Source organism: Psittacula echo (assembly GCF_963264785.1).
Source record: "Psittacula echo genome assembly, chromosome: 3".
Classification (NCBI taxonomy): Eukaryota; Metazoa; Chordata; class Aves; order Psittaciformes; family Psittacidae; genus Psittacula; species Psittacula echo.
In genome coordinates, this window is record NC_137736.1 from 18,530,485 (window position 1) to 18,547,083 (window position 16,599).

The 16,599-nt window shown below is 45.2% G+C and overlaps 1 protein-coding gene across 1 annotated transcript; it reads right to left on the reverse strand.

The window, feature by feature from the left end:
- Positions 1 to 267: 267 nt before the first annotated feature.
- On the reverse strand, positions 268 to 10,584 carry CD2 (CD2 molecule; the record flags this gene model as incomplete). The annotated part of the gene is made up of 5 exons (XM_080612310.1): positions 268 to 539; positions 2,507 to 2,626; positions 4,852 to 5,094; positions 7,439 to 7,735; positions 10,524 to 10,584. The coding sequence occupies 5 exons, from the start codon at positions 10,582 to 10,584 to the stop codon at positions 331 to 333; spliced, it is 930 nt and encodes a 309-aa protein (XP_080468436.1). The 3' UTR covers positions 268 to 330.
- Positions 10,585 to 16,599: the final 6,015 nt, after the last annotated feature.

Genomic DNA, 16,599 nt, shown 5'->3' on the forward strand with positions numbered 1-16,599 from the left:
ATCCATCCAAGGGGCACGAAGACAACAAGGTGCGGTAAAAACAAGTGAACCACAGAAAGACACAGGTTTCAAGGCTCAATGCTCCATACCCTAACATGGAGATGCTTGAAGAAAAATGGCCACAGGGATGAATGCTCATCACCTTGAATCTCCTCCACTGGGTCTCTTCATGTCCATTTGAGGTTCTCTCTAATTTTCTGCAACAAAAGCTGCCATTTCATAGCTGAGCGTTACGCAAGGCTGGGAGGGAGGGATTCCTGACTATTGGAAGCTTTCTTTTCCTAGTGCACCATGGAGCAGAGAGACCACTGTCCCTGCCGGGGCAGACGTTCAAGGTCTCTCTCTGGGGTGGTTTGGAGTCCGCTGCTGAGTGCGGGGCCGGGGCCGTGGGGGCAGTGCTCGCTGCTGTACCTGGGGCTGCGGCAGCGGCCGCCTCTGCACACGCTGCTGCCTCGGAGTGGGATTACACGGCGGCTGCCGAAGCTCCCTCACCGCCATCTCACTGTCCGTGGGGCGAGCCTGTGTCACGTGCTCCTCTCCTGCAACGACACGAGCACCCCGCGGTCAGGCACAGCCTGAGCAGAAGTGGGACAGACAGTAAAAAGTAATGGGCCCAAGCAAGAAAAAGCCAGTGTTGGTCTTACCTAAGACTGCTGTCACTCTCAGGTGTTCCTGCTACTCCAGTCAACAACCAAAATCACCTCTGCTTGCACATCCCAGGCAAACCCAAAAGCTTTTTTTGGCTGAGGTCAAGGTACCTGGGGGCATTTGGGACAGCTATCCCCTCTCTGTGCTGGAGGAACCACCAGTCACCAGTGTACAGCCCCAGCCTGAGCTGCTCTGAACTGTGTTGGAAACAGGACACTGAAAGCAAAGTGAGATGCAATCACAGGAAGCAATCAGTATCAAAGCACTCTGCCCTGCCAGTATCAGTGCTGGAAGCCAGAGGCCCATTTTGACAGCACTTATTTCCCCATGTGCAGAGGTAAATTCATGCCAGCTGACTCTTGATCACTGCCTCATCATTTCTGTAACATCAGTCAGCTTAGTTTAGGGGTTGAGTCACTTGGGACACTGAAATGGCCTTAAGAACACACAAAACTGTTTCAAAGAGGCTAGTCACTCTCTTATATTAGTTCTCATTTTCCCGGACTTCTCTTTTTCTTCATTCTTGCTGAATCCAGACCCAAGAACTGAGGGTATGCTATCAATGCACAGATGAGGAAGTAATGTATCTCACTCAAATAAGAACAGCTATAATGTAGAGTAACACTCGGATGGCTATGCTCACACCATCATTGTGCTTGTGAGCTATGGCAAGCCTTCTGAGATGACATCCTGTGGTTGCAATGTGGTGAGCTCTCTCAGTGAATGGGGAAAACTCTTGCCTATTCTTCATCATCATAACTTCGGGGGAAGCAGGAGGGTAATGGCAAGTTACCTACACTCAGGTGTAGTCAGGTTGCACTCATCTCAGCCACAGGACTGGTCATGCTCACCCTTCTTGTCAGCCTGGCCATGGGCACCTTTGAGACAGCAGCTGAGGTTTCTTTCAGGCATTGCTCTATCTTGACAGAGATGCCTGTTGTGGTGTACAAAGGAGCTTTTACTCCCATTTTGTAACTCATGAACTGACTCACACAGAGAGTAGCTGTTGTTTGAGACCGCACAGGAAGCTTGATACACAGTGTGGGGGCAGGACTGGGAAACAAGCCTTTGAACAAGCCCTGCCAGGCAACCTCCCTCCTGCTTTAGCCTCCCAGCCTAGAAGTGGGCCAGACAACTCTTCTTGTGTGGCAGCTTAGTGTCTTCTGTCCACCGAAACTAGCAGCAATGCCCAGGTTGTAAATTCAAGGCAACCTCTCTGTTAAGACGAAGAGCTCACTCTCAGAGAACACTGGCAGGGTATTTCCCATGGTCTTAAGGAGCCATGAATTTTGGGCAACACTTGAAATATCTGCCCATCCTGAAAACCTCAACTCTTTAAAGTGCCCCCGGTGAGGCCTCCACTGCTGACAGGCCTCCAAGGACATTGTTCTGTAGAGAGAACAAGTTCTGTGAGGTACCTGAGGAAATTCACAGAAAAGCTGATCTCTTCTTTCCCCTTTTCACTGTCTGCAGTATTTCCAAAAGTGACTAATGATTTCAAAGATCCTAATTTTACACCATAGAAATTTGTCAAAAATCTGCTGATGGGATGCCTAACTGTATATTTTAGCCCCACAGATGCTCATGACTGGTGGCCTTAGCCAAGCTTTAGAGGAGCAATTCTTTCACCACGACTAAAAAAAGGGCTTGACAACAAGAAGTCTTTTGTTCAAAGCAGTGCATCAGAAAACAAGACTGGCAATGCCAGCTGATCTACTGAGATTCACCATATGCCAAAACCCTGCTGTTGCTCATGCCAAAGTAGAGAGCATACTCCTGCCCACAGGGCTCACTGTCAGCATGAAGCTCTAAGATTTTAGGTGGCTGGTTAGCAACATAAAACCTCTTAAACACTTACCATCATCTTCCAGCCTTTCTGCTTTCTTCCTCCTGATACAATAAATAAGCAAAATCATGAAGATGACAAAGAAGACTGCACCTCCTGCTATGCTTAAGATGAGATAAAGGTCCAACTGGCCTAGTTAAGGGAATGAAAGAGGATGTTAAAGAGAAAGAAATAACTTGCACAACATATGCCTAGAATTCTCTATTTTTCTTCCATCAACAGTAAAGGAAGCCCCAGTGAGAGAGCCCATCCTTTGTCTTTTCTCTGTAGACAGCATAAAGTTGCTGGTCATCATTGTGGAAAATTTTGATTGCTCCCTGATGGATCTAAGTTCTGCAGAAAATTGAAAACATTCATGTGAGCCTGCTCATTTGATTTAAATTACCACAAATGCCCTGTTCCTGCTAGCAATGGATACTTCTAGGGACAATGAGCATGCAGGCAGTGCACAGCATCTAACAAAACTAGACTTTCAAAGTACTTCCTACTGAGCTGGAAACACTGAGACTAGCTCTCTTCAGGGTACTTTGCTACTTCCTCTTCAATTTTTGGCTGCAGGCAAATTTTAAAACATCGTGAAAAGAACATAACCAAGTATCCCAGTCTCAAAAAGAGAGTTCAGTTTGCCCAGTGAGCGAAAATTTATATGAGAGTTCTTTATTGTCGCCAGTGAGGTATGCTGGGTGCTGGCCTTCCTCCACCATTTCCTGCTTGGGCTGTCCTTCTGGCATCCAGTGCTTATGCTCAAGCACGTGGAATGAACTCAGCAGAAGTGCATCTTCCTTGGGGGACAAAGTTCCAAAGAGGGCAGCACCACTGGTACCACTCTTAATATTCACTGGGCATGCATATGGAGGGCAGAGAGTGATGGCACAAACAATTTAAGGAAGAAGTTCTTTACTGTGAGGGTGGTCAGACACTGGAACAGGTTGCCCAAGGAAGCTGTGAATGCTCCATCCCTGGCAGTGTTCAAGGCCAGATTGGACAGAATCTTAGGCAACATGGTATAGGGTGAGGCATCCCCACCCATGGCAAGGAGGTTGGAACTGGATGACCTTGAAGGTCCTTTCCAACCCAAACCATGCAATGAATCTATGAGTCTATGATTCTATGTCTACAGTATAAAGGCCACCATCAGCCTGGGCTGCCCCAGTGGAAAAAAAAAAGACAAGTACCCTCACTAATGTGGTTGTTTTCACCTTTTTTAGCTGCCAGTGTTACACAGAGTGTATTTTGCAATTTCCGTGCCTGTTTCTCCCAGCTGACTCTAAGTTGAGCCCTGGCAGATTCACACATGCTTAATGCTTAAATGCAGTCAACTGAGCTGAAGCCCATCTGAAATATGCCTTGCCTGCTAAAGGTCAAAATTCAAGGTGATAGGCCCCGAATGCAGGACCAGAAGTTCATGAAGGGCAGTAGGGTTGGAAAGAGGTTTAGTTGCAAGCCAAGGGATTTGTAATCTACTATGGAGGTGGCAGAATCCTGCCACCACACAGAAAGGTTTGAGGGGTTTTTGTTTGAGTAGGAAGGGCAGTGCTACAAGTTTTCCTGTGGGTTTTTTTTTTGTGTGTGTGTGCGTGTCTTAGAAATGCTATATTTGTATTTTGAAGATCAGTGTGGCAAACCTTTTATTTCTCTGTTAATTATGTGAGAAAAAACAAGCTCTTCCACCCAACTCACCCTGTGAAGAAAGAGCATTTCTCAAGGGTAAGGAGAAGTGAAATCAAGTATTTAGCTGATGGCTAATGTCTGGCTATACCAGCAATACAGACAGGCCCATGCTTGCTTGTCTTGTGCCCTGGGATGGCCAGCATTAGACAGCGTTTCCTCATTAAGACAACATGTTTGGGCTGATTTACCCAGGAGACCACCTCCAGTGGAAAACAGCATTGCAGTGCGCTCTGAGAGCCTCTCTGCCATCCACAAGGCTCTTGACTCCAGAAAAACCTATATCCCTCTTCCAGTGATCCCCAGACCTCTCAGAGGATTGGGAAAAACACCACTAGCCACAGGAGAAGAGGAGGAGCATAGCCCACCTCACATCCCACTGCCCCCAGGTTGGGCTTTCTGCTGTTAAAGCAGGGATGCCATAGGGGTAGCAGTGAGGTTGGCAGCAGCAGGGTGGAGAAGGTGGAATGCAACAGGGCAGGGGAATGCCAAGCAGGAAGCATGACTCACATCACTGCTACCACAGCAGTAACTGTGCTGCCAGTAACTGCAGCAGTGTTAGACTTGCACTACTGGGTGCCTGGAACCATCGATGCTCATGACACCTAGACCAGTCCTACAGATACACACAACTGGGACAGGCTTTGTGGGTCTACTTTAGCAGATTCTGGCAAAACCAGAGTTTTTACCTGAGCACTTAGTTACTTTTTCAACCATTTTTTCACTGACTTGGTTCTTAACAACACATCTGAACGTCCCAGAATGCCGCGTGTGCAATTCCAAACTTGTTGCATTCTTTTGTATCTTTTTGCTTTTATCTTGAGTCAGTTCTATTGTAAATGTTTCATCTTTAGTCTTCTGCTTCACTTCACACTTGACAAATATAGTTTTGTTCATGCATTCAGCACTGAGGATTGGCTGAGGGACAGGCCCTGAAAAAGAAGAGAAAGGACAGGCACATCTGAGATGGTTTCTCCTTTTGAAAACCTCCATTATTAAGCAGAAGAGAGTATTAGCGCCCAATAAGCAGCAAGTAACACCAGCTAATGAGACCAGAGAAGAATATAAAGCAAATTAGACCTCTACTAGAGAAGTAACATGGCCGTAATAAAGAAAATACAGGATATTAGCCTACATATTTTAGCCTGGCAAAGCAGAGCTGTGCCACCATGGCTGGACTACTTTCAGGCTGAGCATGGCCCACAGCCAGCAAGGCAGACAGGCAAAGGGAGGAAGTTGTGTTTCAGGGGAGGCAGTGAATGGTAGGGACTCTGAGTCACAGCCCCCTCCAACACCCCAGTGTTTTAATGCAAATGGAGTTGGTGCTAATCTGCCTGTGGCCATCAGGAGAGAGTTCTAAGGCAGGACTAAAAACTGCTTGTGATGCTTTATGTACTACCAACAGCACCCAACTAGCACAATAGCAACAACATGAAAACCCATCAAAACAGAATAGAAAACACAAAACAGAGACACTTCTTAGCTCTCAATGAGGCTATGACAGAAAGAACTGATTTCTGTATCTTTTTACATCCCACAAACAGCTAACTACATTTTGTTTCCAGATTCTCTATCACTGGTGGCACTGAAAGAGACAGAAAAGCAAACTAGCAGGGATATCAGACAGGAAAAATGTTAATTTCTACCTTTTAGACCAGGTAAACAAATCCATGCCAGGGCCACCTCTAGTTACAGGCAGTGTAAGTTATTGAGATCAAACATTTTAAAGCCAATAAGGGCTATTAGGTTTGTATCAAAGTATAACCTGACTGACAAATGGCTCTATCACCCAACAGTTACTAAAGGACTTTACTTCTAAAGCTGTGTGTTGGAGGTAAGGAAACCTCTCTGCTGCACAGCGGATGAAAATGATGAAATGATGCATCACATACCTGGGTTGGAACCTTAACCTGAAATTGAACCCAGGACACCCCAATGACAGCTCAGTGGCTTAAAGCATGAGTAAATATCATGAGGCCCTGATGACTTCCTGAATCTGCAGGCCTGTAATTTGGGAATTACTGCAATAATAATCTGTAATTTGGGAATTACTGCAATAATAATCTGTAATTTGGGAATTACTGCAATAGTAATTCCCAAAGCAGTGAGACACCCTCGCTGCTCAGCAGTCCATTAGCCACAGAGCTTCCCACTGTAGAAACCCTGCTAAAACTATTCCAGATATCATTGTTGCCTTATCAAGTCAACACTTCCAGAGTGCCAGCTGGTGCCCGCAAACGCTAGAGGCTGGCAGAGGTGTGCACCCTGGCTGAAGAAGGAAGAGCAAAATCATTCCAATACTGGGAAAAAAACCCCCATGTTGCCCCACATTTTAGAGGTCTGGAAAGGTGACAGCATCCATAAGCGAGCAGAACAGCCATCCCACCTTTCTTACTCATCCCAAAAGCCTTGGACTGCTACTGTTCTATCACTCAGGACAAGATACAGCACAGGATTGGAGGATGCCTTCATGCTTGGAACCCACATAGCTGAAATCCCCAGGCAGGTGCTTAAGTGTGCTTCAAACAGAGAAATCTTTATATTTGTGGTGTTGTGTTATGTTACGTTATGCAAGGATAGGGTACCGAAGTCTTCTGTCTCTGGAAATTCAACCATTGTGCTGTTTGTCAGAGGAAGTGATTGCTGGCTATTTTTTATGTTAGAGCAAAAATTCAGTGGGATAAATACAGGCATTTAGTGCCACCTGGGCTCCTGAGCTCTTCTCAGGAACTGGCAGATGCAATGCAAGGTGCTCACCTTCCTGGAGCACTGGCTGGACACCAAAAGTCATAGCTCAGTACCCATCAAATAACACCAGAAGTGCTTGCTGTGCTCCCACAAAAGGTTTCTGGAAGCAGGATGCTGTTGGGAGGACAGCCACACATGCATGGTGATATCCCAGCTCAGGCCCCATCGAGGCACTGCCTGAGATGGTCTAGTGGGGTTGTCCACACTCACCCTGATGTGCTCATGGTTGCTTGCTTGGGCACATGTGAAAACATGGTGGCCAACAAGGAGGGAAGCCAGAAAGAAGCAGGGGACCAGAGGGCATCAACAGAAGCAAGGAAAGGAGGAAGAGATCCAGATTGCTGTCAGTGGCAGGAGGAAGGAGGTGCATCTCACAGAAGTCTGTCCCCCCCAAAAAAAAAAAGCAGAAAGGATGACAATGAACAGGAAAGTCTGTAGGAGAGAGCAGAAATACCAAGTTTTATTCAGCTAAAATACCAAGTTTTATTCAGCTATTATAAGAATTGTATGGGAAGAGCAAAAACTCACCCTGAACAATGAACATTGTATGTTCTTCTGCCTTCCGTTTTCCATCCTGCTCATAAACAGTCACTGTGTAATTTCCACTGTCCTCTTTCACTGCCTGCTCTATCTGCAGAGTCCCATTTAGGAATATCTTGCACCTGCACTGCTCCTTGTTGACGTAGTACTTAACTTTCCTGTCTTTTATCTGAAGCAACCTTTTTCTGTCTTTCATCCATGTTGCATCATATACACTCCCAGCAGCAGTGATGCTGAGAAGAGCCGACTCATTCAGCGCCACATAAAACCAGCTGGTGACAGAGCCTGTAAAGGGAAGCACAACCAGCCTGTTAATGTGTCTCCAGCAGCATTCACTCTAGTGCTCAGCAGCCACAGTAGTGACCCAAAAGGTCTTCACTTGCTACCCAGCCCCCACACACACACCCCAAGTTGCCTCAGTCTCTTCGCATTACTGATGCTGTCTTCTTCCCCTGGTCTAAAGCACCTCTTCATCATTCATTAGATAAATGTCAGCTGAGTCCAGCTTTCAAAAGCTGGCTTTATACTCTGGCCGACTTATTTGGCATGATTTTGGATGCTAAAATTAATGGCTACCCATGAACTTAACCCCAGCCTTAACTCTTCCTGAAAATAAAGTCATTTTGGTTTTGCACATGGCACAGGCTGGTACTCAGAGCACCTATCACTGCAAACATTACTGTGGACAGCAAGAACACAAACTAGTAGTGGCCATAGACATTAGGATCAGTTCAGCAATGACAGTGATGGTAATAATCATCATCATAGCCCTTGTCAAGCAGCGAGCGAGTGTAAGGCACAGAACCAGAGGCAGACACAGTGCTGCTAGGTTGCAGTGCCCCCGCCTCACCTATCATGAACACCCTGCTCCAGTGGAATATATCCACTTGATTTTTCTAGCACAGAATCACAATGTGGCAAGTAAGGCAAATAGCAATAGACAGCTAACTGTATCCTGTGAACTGATCAGGCACTGGAGACATTACGAGAGAAGTAAAGGCCAAACAAATTTTTTCTCTTTGCAGATGTTCTTTGATGACAGGTCCCTTCCCCAACATAGGTAAGAGTAGGTGCTTCCCAAAAGTGCTACTGGGCAGCACCTGGCATGTGGCTGCTGAAGGGCATACTCAGGAAAGCCAAGGCTGCCAAACTTGATGTTACTACCCATGGAGATGATGTACTCTTGGGGCTGTGCCTGGGCGGCCTGCCCTCTCCCCTCCAGGCTCCTTCTCAGCCTTTGCAAGGCCCATCTCCAGTGAGCCAGTTCTTTTGGAGTACACAGTTTGCTGGGAGGGCACTTCAAGGAACTGTCTCCATGCTTCCTTCGCAGGAGGATGTAAAGGAGTGTTCACAAGTGTCAGGTGGGATAAACTCACTGACAACCGAATGGGCTCTCAGAGCCACTGCTCATTTCATTTGTCATTTTCTTACGTTCATTTCTCTTCAATTTACAGGATAAAGCCAGTCGGCACGAGGGGATTTCCCTTCACATCACCAGATAGAGCTGATTCTGCTCTAATTTTACATATTTTAAGCACTTTTTTCCCCACATAGAGAAACTATGGTTATGGATATTTTCATTACAGTCCTTCATTCCTGCTATCTAGGACAATGCTAAACCATGTCACAGAGAGGAAACTAAAACCCAGTTGCCTTTTCATGAAATCCTCAATACTACAGATAGTCAAAGAACTAAAACAGTGCACCTCTGCAACAAGAACATTAATACTGAAGTGCTTCCAGGAATTGACCCCCATCTAAGGAGGGGCTGTTATTTCACTATGGCATTTCTTACAACATATTTGACACATCTAATGAAAGTTCTGAAATAAAGCTATCAACCAGCTTGGAAGCAGCTATCCTCCACACAGATGTCACTGCAGATTACACCCAAATATCTGAGTTATGATAGTTGTTTCTGCTCAGTCATGTGCTGGTACTTAGAGTTAGTAATAGGACTTCTTTGAAGAACAGATACTATCATTTATTCTTTCTGGAAGTACAGAAAAAAGTTTTCAAGGATAACTTAATGGTATCTCTATGGATAGACCACCTGGACGTATCTCTGCACGTTTATTTGATCTCCATAGTCTTGCTAATAGAAAGCTGAGTATTCTACACATATGATACTAGAAATCCCTTTAGCTAAAGTAACAGCATTTCTGCTAATGCCAACTGAAATTGCTCCAAGGGGCAGAAAGATCCAACTGTCAGCTCACTTGGAGTCACAAGAAAGAGTTAAAATGAAAAGCTCCCTTAGTAACTTTAGAGAACTAAAGAAGTCTTTGAAAAGAGTTTTCCATTCAAAGAAATAATCATCGTTTCTGCTGGGGAAGATGTTTCATATATCACATACCAAACAAACAAAAATATTTAACTATTAATTTTGTTCTGGAGGAAAAGAGCATTAAACAGCCATACATGCAATCCGTAGTGGAATGAACAGAGAAAAACAACATCCGTGTATGATTGTATTGTCCCCATCTCTTCTACATTTCTCTAGTCTATGAGTTAACACCTTAATTAAGTTTTTAGATTAATACTTTAAAAAATGAGAGCAATAATATGGAAAATATAAAAGATGTATGTATTTACTTGCTGTTTTCACATCTTAGACTTCTTCAACTCCACTGAAGACACTGAGATATATGACTTTCTGTTAATATTTATGGAAGAATATAATTTGCACTTTCAAAAGGTTCACTCATCTTTGATAAGAAAATGAAATTACTTGCGATAATGCACAGTGAACTGGCTCTCTAATGTAGTACAAGCTACCTCGAAGGCAGAGAGAAAACTACATGATGACATTTCTCATTATACACGTGTCAAATTAAGACTCATTAACTTAAAACCAAAACTGTTTAGAGCTTATTATTATAACTGGAATAGGAAACTCAGATCCTGCTCTCCCCCAGCTGAAAATTAGATCAAATAATAACCCAAAGGTCTTCACTCACTGGGAAAGCGGAACTGTTTTCTTATCACTAACATCCCACCATTGTAAATAGTTTAAAATGCAAGTTTTACAATGCTAGCCTGGAAATGCAAAAAAAGGGTAAGAAAAACTCACATGTTGCACTCGGAAACAAAAGCAGGAGGATCTTGACTAGGCAAATCCTTCTAAAGTTCATTTTCAGGTCAAAAAAAATCCGATGTCCCCTTGTCTAATGATAGCTCCTGGAAGGTGGAAAGATTTTCTGCTGTGAGCAGGCAGTGGTGGGACGTGTCAGCACAGCCCTCGTGCACTCCTCCCCTCCTCCTGCGCTCACCCCAGCACTTCTCATTTCTAGCACAGGCACAAAAACCACGGGCAGAAGCACCTCTCAACGCAGCATTTTATCAGGATGGGGACAACATGCAGCAACAAGGAAAATGCACACTAAAATGCAGGAACACCCTTGAAGCCCATCTACCCAGCTGGAGGCCCTCATCCTCTTCAGTGTTTACCCAAAGAGTTCAAGTCCAGCACCTACATCCATCCTAGTGGGATGGATTTATTTTTGTGGCAGGGGTGAAGGGAATCCTTCTGCTCCCCCCACAGCCTCAGCAGCAGCAAGGGGACAGCAAGCCCAAGACCCCCAGTGGGGAGCAGGTAGCCAGTGGCTGTTGGACAATGTGTAGAAAGGAGGTACACTTACCTTGGAAACCGTCAGGATCAGCTTCACATCAATGTCTGATCTATGAAAGGCTGGCTGGTGCCACACAAAGGTGCCCTGCAGACACAGTTTGAGCAAGCTGAGAAATCAGGATGAAAACACTGCCTTGTGTCTGAGCAGAAACCAGCCCTGAAGCTGGTTGGTGTGGGAAAGGAGTTGATAGAAGAAGCTGGGAGGAGGCATGGCAGTTAGCTCTAAAAACACGTGAGAAGCTTATAAAATCTTTATTCTTGATTCCAATATCAAATAGATTGGTTGGTGAGGATTTGAAATCATATCATCCCAGCACAATCCCTCTGCTTACACTGGCCACTGAAATCTTCCAACATTTTGTCGCTGATGTAGATCAAGAAAGATAACAGAAAAAAAAAGCTGTGTCACAGGAGATGTGCAATATCAGATGAACCTTTTTCATTTGTTCATGCCATTATTCTTCCTTGAAGTTATAAGAAGACCTGGTAAGACACCTCCCCTTCTCTGGCTTTATCATCTTTTAACTGGTACTAACGCTGGTAAAAACTACCCCTTTTGGCACAAAAGGAGAAAAAGTTACCTGAGGTGAAACATGCTGTGGTCACAGTATCGGTTCCTCTGCACAGCACAGGAAAACCTAGCTTTTCTTCCTTCTTTTTGTTATCGTTTCCTTACAAAGAGAGATCGTTTATCATTATCATTTTCCTTACATAAGAGAGGCACACACAAAAGGAGAGAAGCAGCAGCAGCAGCAAGATAACATTTCTGTGTCCAACCTCACTTTGTGGAGAAGAGCAAGCCAAGGGCAGAGGCTACTGCTCCCAGGCATCTCTCCAGCCAGGCACACTGTGTCAGCAGCACCAGCCCCAGGGGATTTGGGGACATCTTTCCCCAGCCACACTGGCAAGGACATGCAAGGTCTGCACACTTGGACACATCAGCTTCGAGCCCCAGCCTCAGCTCCTACAGGGCTTTGGGCAAAGGCAGCAACCCCAATTTCTCCTGCTAGGTCCATGAAGCAGAGAGGAGCGGGAGGCCCCTGACACACTGAAACCGCTCCCCACACTCTGCTCATCCTTGTCTTGGTTATTTCTCAAGGCAAAATCCCTCAAAGCCATCGCCTGCCCTGAGCATACCTCTGCACTATGTTTGTCAGATTGCAAACACACTGGGGCAGAGACTATCATCCTGCTCCATACACACACCGAGCCTGCTCAGTGCCATCCTGCTCACTGGATGCTGCAGAGCTGCAGACAGAAATGAGGATTGGTACAAATGAAGTAGAAATGGAAAGACACGTACGTGTGGGAAGATGAAAGAGAGTCAAAGATTGATAGCAGCAGAACAAGGCTTACAAAGGATGCCCTGTACTAGTAAGGCCACTACTTCCAGTTAATCAAACCTGCCATGCAGAGATGCCCATGCATTTGTAATAGCACAGCTGAAATGACTCAGACTGGAAGCCCCTATGCTGCATCTGATGAGTTATATAGCACATCAAGCGTGGCATCCATTTTTCCTCTTAGAGCAACAGGTAGACAGGAAAAGAAACTGGTGTTAAGGACATAAAAACTCTGTTCAAAAATGAGTTTGCTGTGAACAGTGAAGAGGCCCTCGAGAGAGGTGGTGAGGACACCGTAGCTGATGTCCCCTGTCCACTGTTCATCACAAACATCACCCCAAGCCTTTGTATTTGAGTACTTGGAGTGTGTGCACAAAATCAACTTCCTTAGAGATTTTGTGTAACAGAAGCACAGCTGATCCAGCAAAGGGGGACACCACCCACCTGTAGCAAGGATTCCCCATGAGATTCTGATGTGTGCATGGTCCATCCCACCAAGCGGCCCCTTTCCCAACCAGCATCAGAAAAGTCCTGCACCATCACACCCAGCTGGACAGGGAGAAAGCAACCCGTATCTCTAAACTCAGCCTTCCTGCCAGATGAGAAGTGGAGAAATGGCAATAATCTTGCAGCTTTACTCTCCCTCTCCTGATGAGCAAGACAATGTTGTGTTGCAGTCTTGGCTACCCCTAGTTTAGAGGAAAGGGATTTTCTGCATGTTACTGGGAGGAAGCACTGGAAGTTCCTGCACTGATGTCTCCAGTTTCCTGCAAGTAAGGCATTAAGGAGAGGGTACCTGAAGGTACCACTGGGAAGCACAGCAGCTTTGGGCTACTGCCACAGAGGAGCTCTGGAGGCCAGCATGTACCTTCAACGGTGTGGCATGGGACGCATGCCATGAAAACAGCTACAGCAGAGAACACTGGTAAAGCAGCCCCACACTGACTGGCAATGCCCCCCAAGGATATAGCAAGAGCTATTGCTGGTAGCTGGGTCTTGCCACAGCCCAAACACCAACCCCCAGCTGGGCAGGATGAGGTGAGATCTGCCAGGCCTGCAGATAACTATGCCCTCATGCTCTCCTGCTTGCTGCATCCACCCTCTCTCATACCCGTTACACAGGAAGTAACACTTCTGGGCTAAACACAAGCCAAGGAGAAAAATAGGGCACCTCTAGAAAAGTAAATGTCTCCCAGTATGGTGGTGCTGGACCTGTCTTCAGTTAGGCCTGTGATGCTTAAGGTTCTTTCACTTAGGCTAAGGATGCTTGGCCCATCAGATTGCTAAATATCTCCATCTTATGACAGACAGCAGAGCAGAGGAGTGAGTGCAGCTGTGATGATGGGCTGTTTCTTTGCAGTCATTGCTATCTCTGTAGTATTGTTTCCACTGCAAAAGCCACAAAGTACTGTAGTCATATGCATTTGCTTTTGTTGCTTGCTCTCATTTACTCTTCCGTTCACTGTGTTACACTAAGATGTTTCCTCACAGGGAATGTAAGTATCATACTTACATTTACATGTAAAGGTGGCAGACTCCCACACACCTGAAGGCAACATCTCAAGAGACAATATGTAGATGTTCCCACCTCTAAGTCTTCAACTTAATGATGAGCCAATAAACATTCATGCCTGAGGCTTATTAAAATAAATAAATTTTAAAAAAGAGATATAATTTTATTAGATCTGCTAAAGTAGAAGTGTACTTGTACTCTTGTGAAGGAAGAGTACAAGTACACTTAGCATGTTCTCAGGAAAGTAAGGGTGCAATAAGCCAGGGTGGGTTTGTAGTCCACCTGCTAACTTGCACCATCTCCTTTGGTATGAAGCTTAGGTTGTATTAACTGGTATTTGCATGTAATACTCTTCCCTGGAAAAAGTCAGACACCCTGCACTCACCACCACACCGGAACCCTCACCATGAAAAATGACAAGAGTACTACAGATTTGTATCTCTCAACTTCTCACAATGACAGGCTCAGTTTGTGAGGAGAAGAGCGAATGTGATATTGACTGGAACACCAGACAGGCAATACCATGTGCGGAGGAAGCTTTGGCTAAGGCTAGCCTTATTCCTGGGAGCTCTCCTGGGTCTGCACCCTAGCCTGGGCTCCATCTGGGCTGCCCTGGATGGTAACTGTGGGTTTTGTGACGGCACATTCCCTTCCCCTCTACTGTAGCTTTTTGGAGGACAGGGGGAATGTGGGCAATGACTGGAGTGGGGAAGCAGCAAAGTCAGCTCTGGCAGTGGGAGTTGCCCCTGTACTGTGAAATGCCAAGGAACTGCTGGCTTTCATACACAGTTTCAGCCGTTTGGCTGATGAAGGCCATATACAACCTCCTCTTCACTTCTGCCTTCTGCAAAGCCAAGAAAAGAAGAAATTCAGCTTGAATGAAGCACTACAAATACGAAAACTAAGAACTCAAACAGAAAGCTTTGGCCAAGGGGATGCTGACTTGGTGGCTTGGAGCCAGTTGCATGCAAACTGAAAACACTGCTTTGCCTATATGCAGTGGAAATATTCCAAAAAAAGTGAGACACCCTGTCAGTAATGCAATGGCTGCTGCAGAAGCTTTTTTATCCTTCTCTAAAAAAAGGTAAATGGAAGCTTACAAACCGCAACTAGTGCAGGATAGCCCTCAGATGACAATTCAAAGAGAAATTGTTCCCTTGTGATGTCTATAACAACATATCATCAGCCCCAGGTGTTGTCTCCCTCAGACTTGTTTTCTTCTTTTCCACCTGTAAGCATGAGTCAACAACCAAACCTCACAAAAAAGCACCCAGTTGAAGGCTTCAGTACGGTCTGAAGGAATGTAACCTCCTTAGACAGAACAGTCTGACAATATGTGGTTCAAAATGACTGAGGCTACAGCAGCTGTCAGCATCCCATCAGACACTTATTCCTGTAGATGGTGCATTTCAGTCTTGCTTATCTGACATTGATTTCCATCATCTATAATGATCCTAGATCTAGAATGTAACTTTCAGCATCTTATTCTAGTAATTTCAGTGACATTACTACTACTGCATAACATACTGCAGTCCACGCAAAAGTTCGTTGGCATGAAGCAATTAATCTGTCTTACACAAGAAGCCAGACAGATGAACAGAACAGCCTCTTCCAGTCTTAACAGTGATAAATACATGGAGACCTGTGTTAGCTACAATATGACCCTTCATCACCAGAGAGGGGATGGACTAGCTATCCAAGGAAGATAACAGCTTCTCTTTGAAATATATCCAGGAAAGACAACTTGCTACTACCATCTAAGAAATGTTTTGGTCAAGATCTGACACTCTTCAGAAATCATCAGCTTAAGAAGTGCACTAATAACCCAGGTCTTGTACAATGTTATACCTATTATACTATTATAACACCAGAGAGGAGTGAGGGACAGTCCAAAATGGGCAGATGGGAGGATGAGAACTGATTCGAGAGACTGAGTACAGACAACTGGGTAATACATTTCAGTATTAAAAGCATTTATTCCTAGGAGGGTCCCTGAATGGCCTTTATACAGTTCCCACACACAAAGGAAGGTCTTAATTTCAACTGCAAGCCATCAGCACAACTCTCTTAATACCTTACAAAGTCACTGTAGGGATTTGTCCTACCAGTGCAGCCCTGGGATGCATGTAGGCAGCCATAGAATGTCCTTTCTCCTAGAAGAGCTTGGATAAGCCTCTCTGAAGTGTCACTGTGGATCCCAAAATTGCTGTCGTCTGTGACTGTAATTTATTTATTAGATAGTGGATCTATGATAGCAAACAAAAGCCCATTATGTGGCACTGTACATATACATAAGGAGGTTTGGCCCTTATCACCAGAAAATTAGGAGGTAAACTTCCCATAAACACCTGAGTGACCTGTAAGCCCAGACTTGCTGCTGCACACTGAAGCAAGAAATAGCACCCTGGTGTCTTTCACATAACTTATACAGATGCTCTTTGCACCAGGTACACCCGGGGCCATGAGGTCCAGTGCAGCATACAAGCCCTTTTGCTGCTCAGTGTGGACCCCAGCTTGGCAGCTCAGTTTCCCTTGCTTCTTCTCTGGTCCCACAAGTTTCCTGTTCCCTGTGAACTTGTTTTGACTGCTCTGATGTCTGTCTGTTCCTACATATGGCTATTTCAATACATCAGCTCATCTAGCAAACTGTGAAGACAGCATG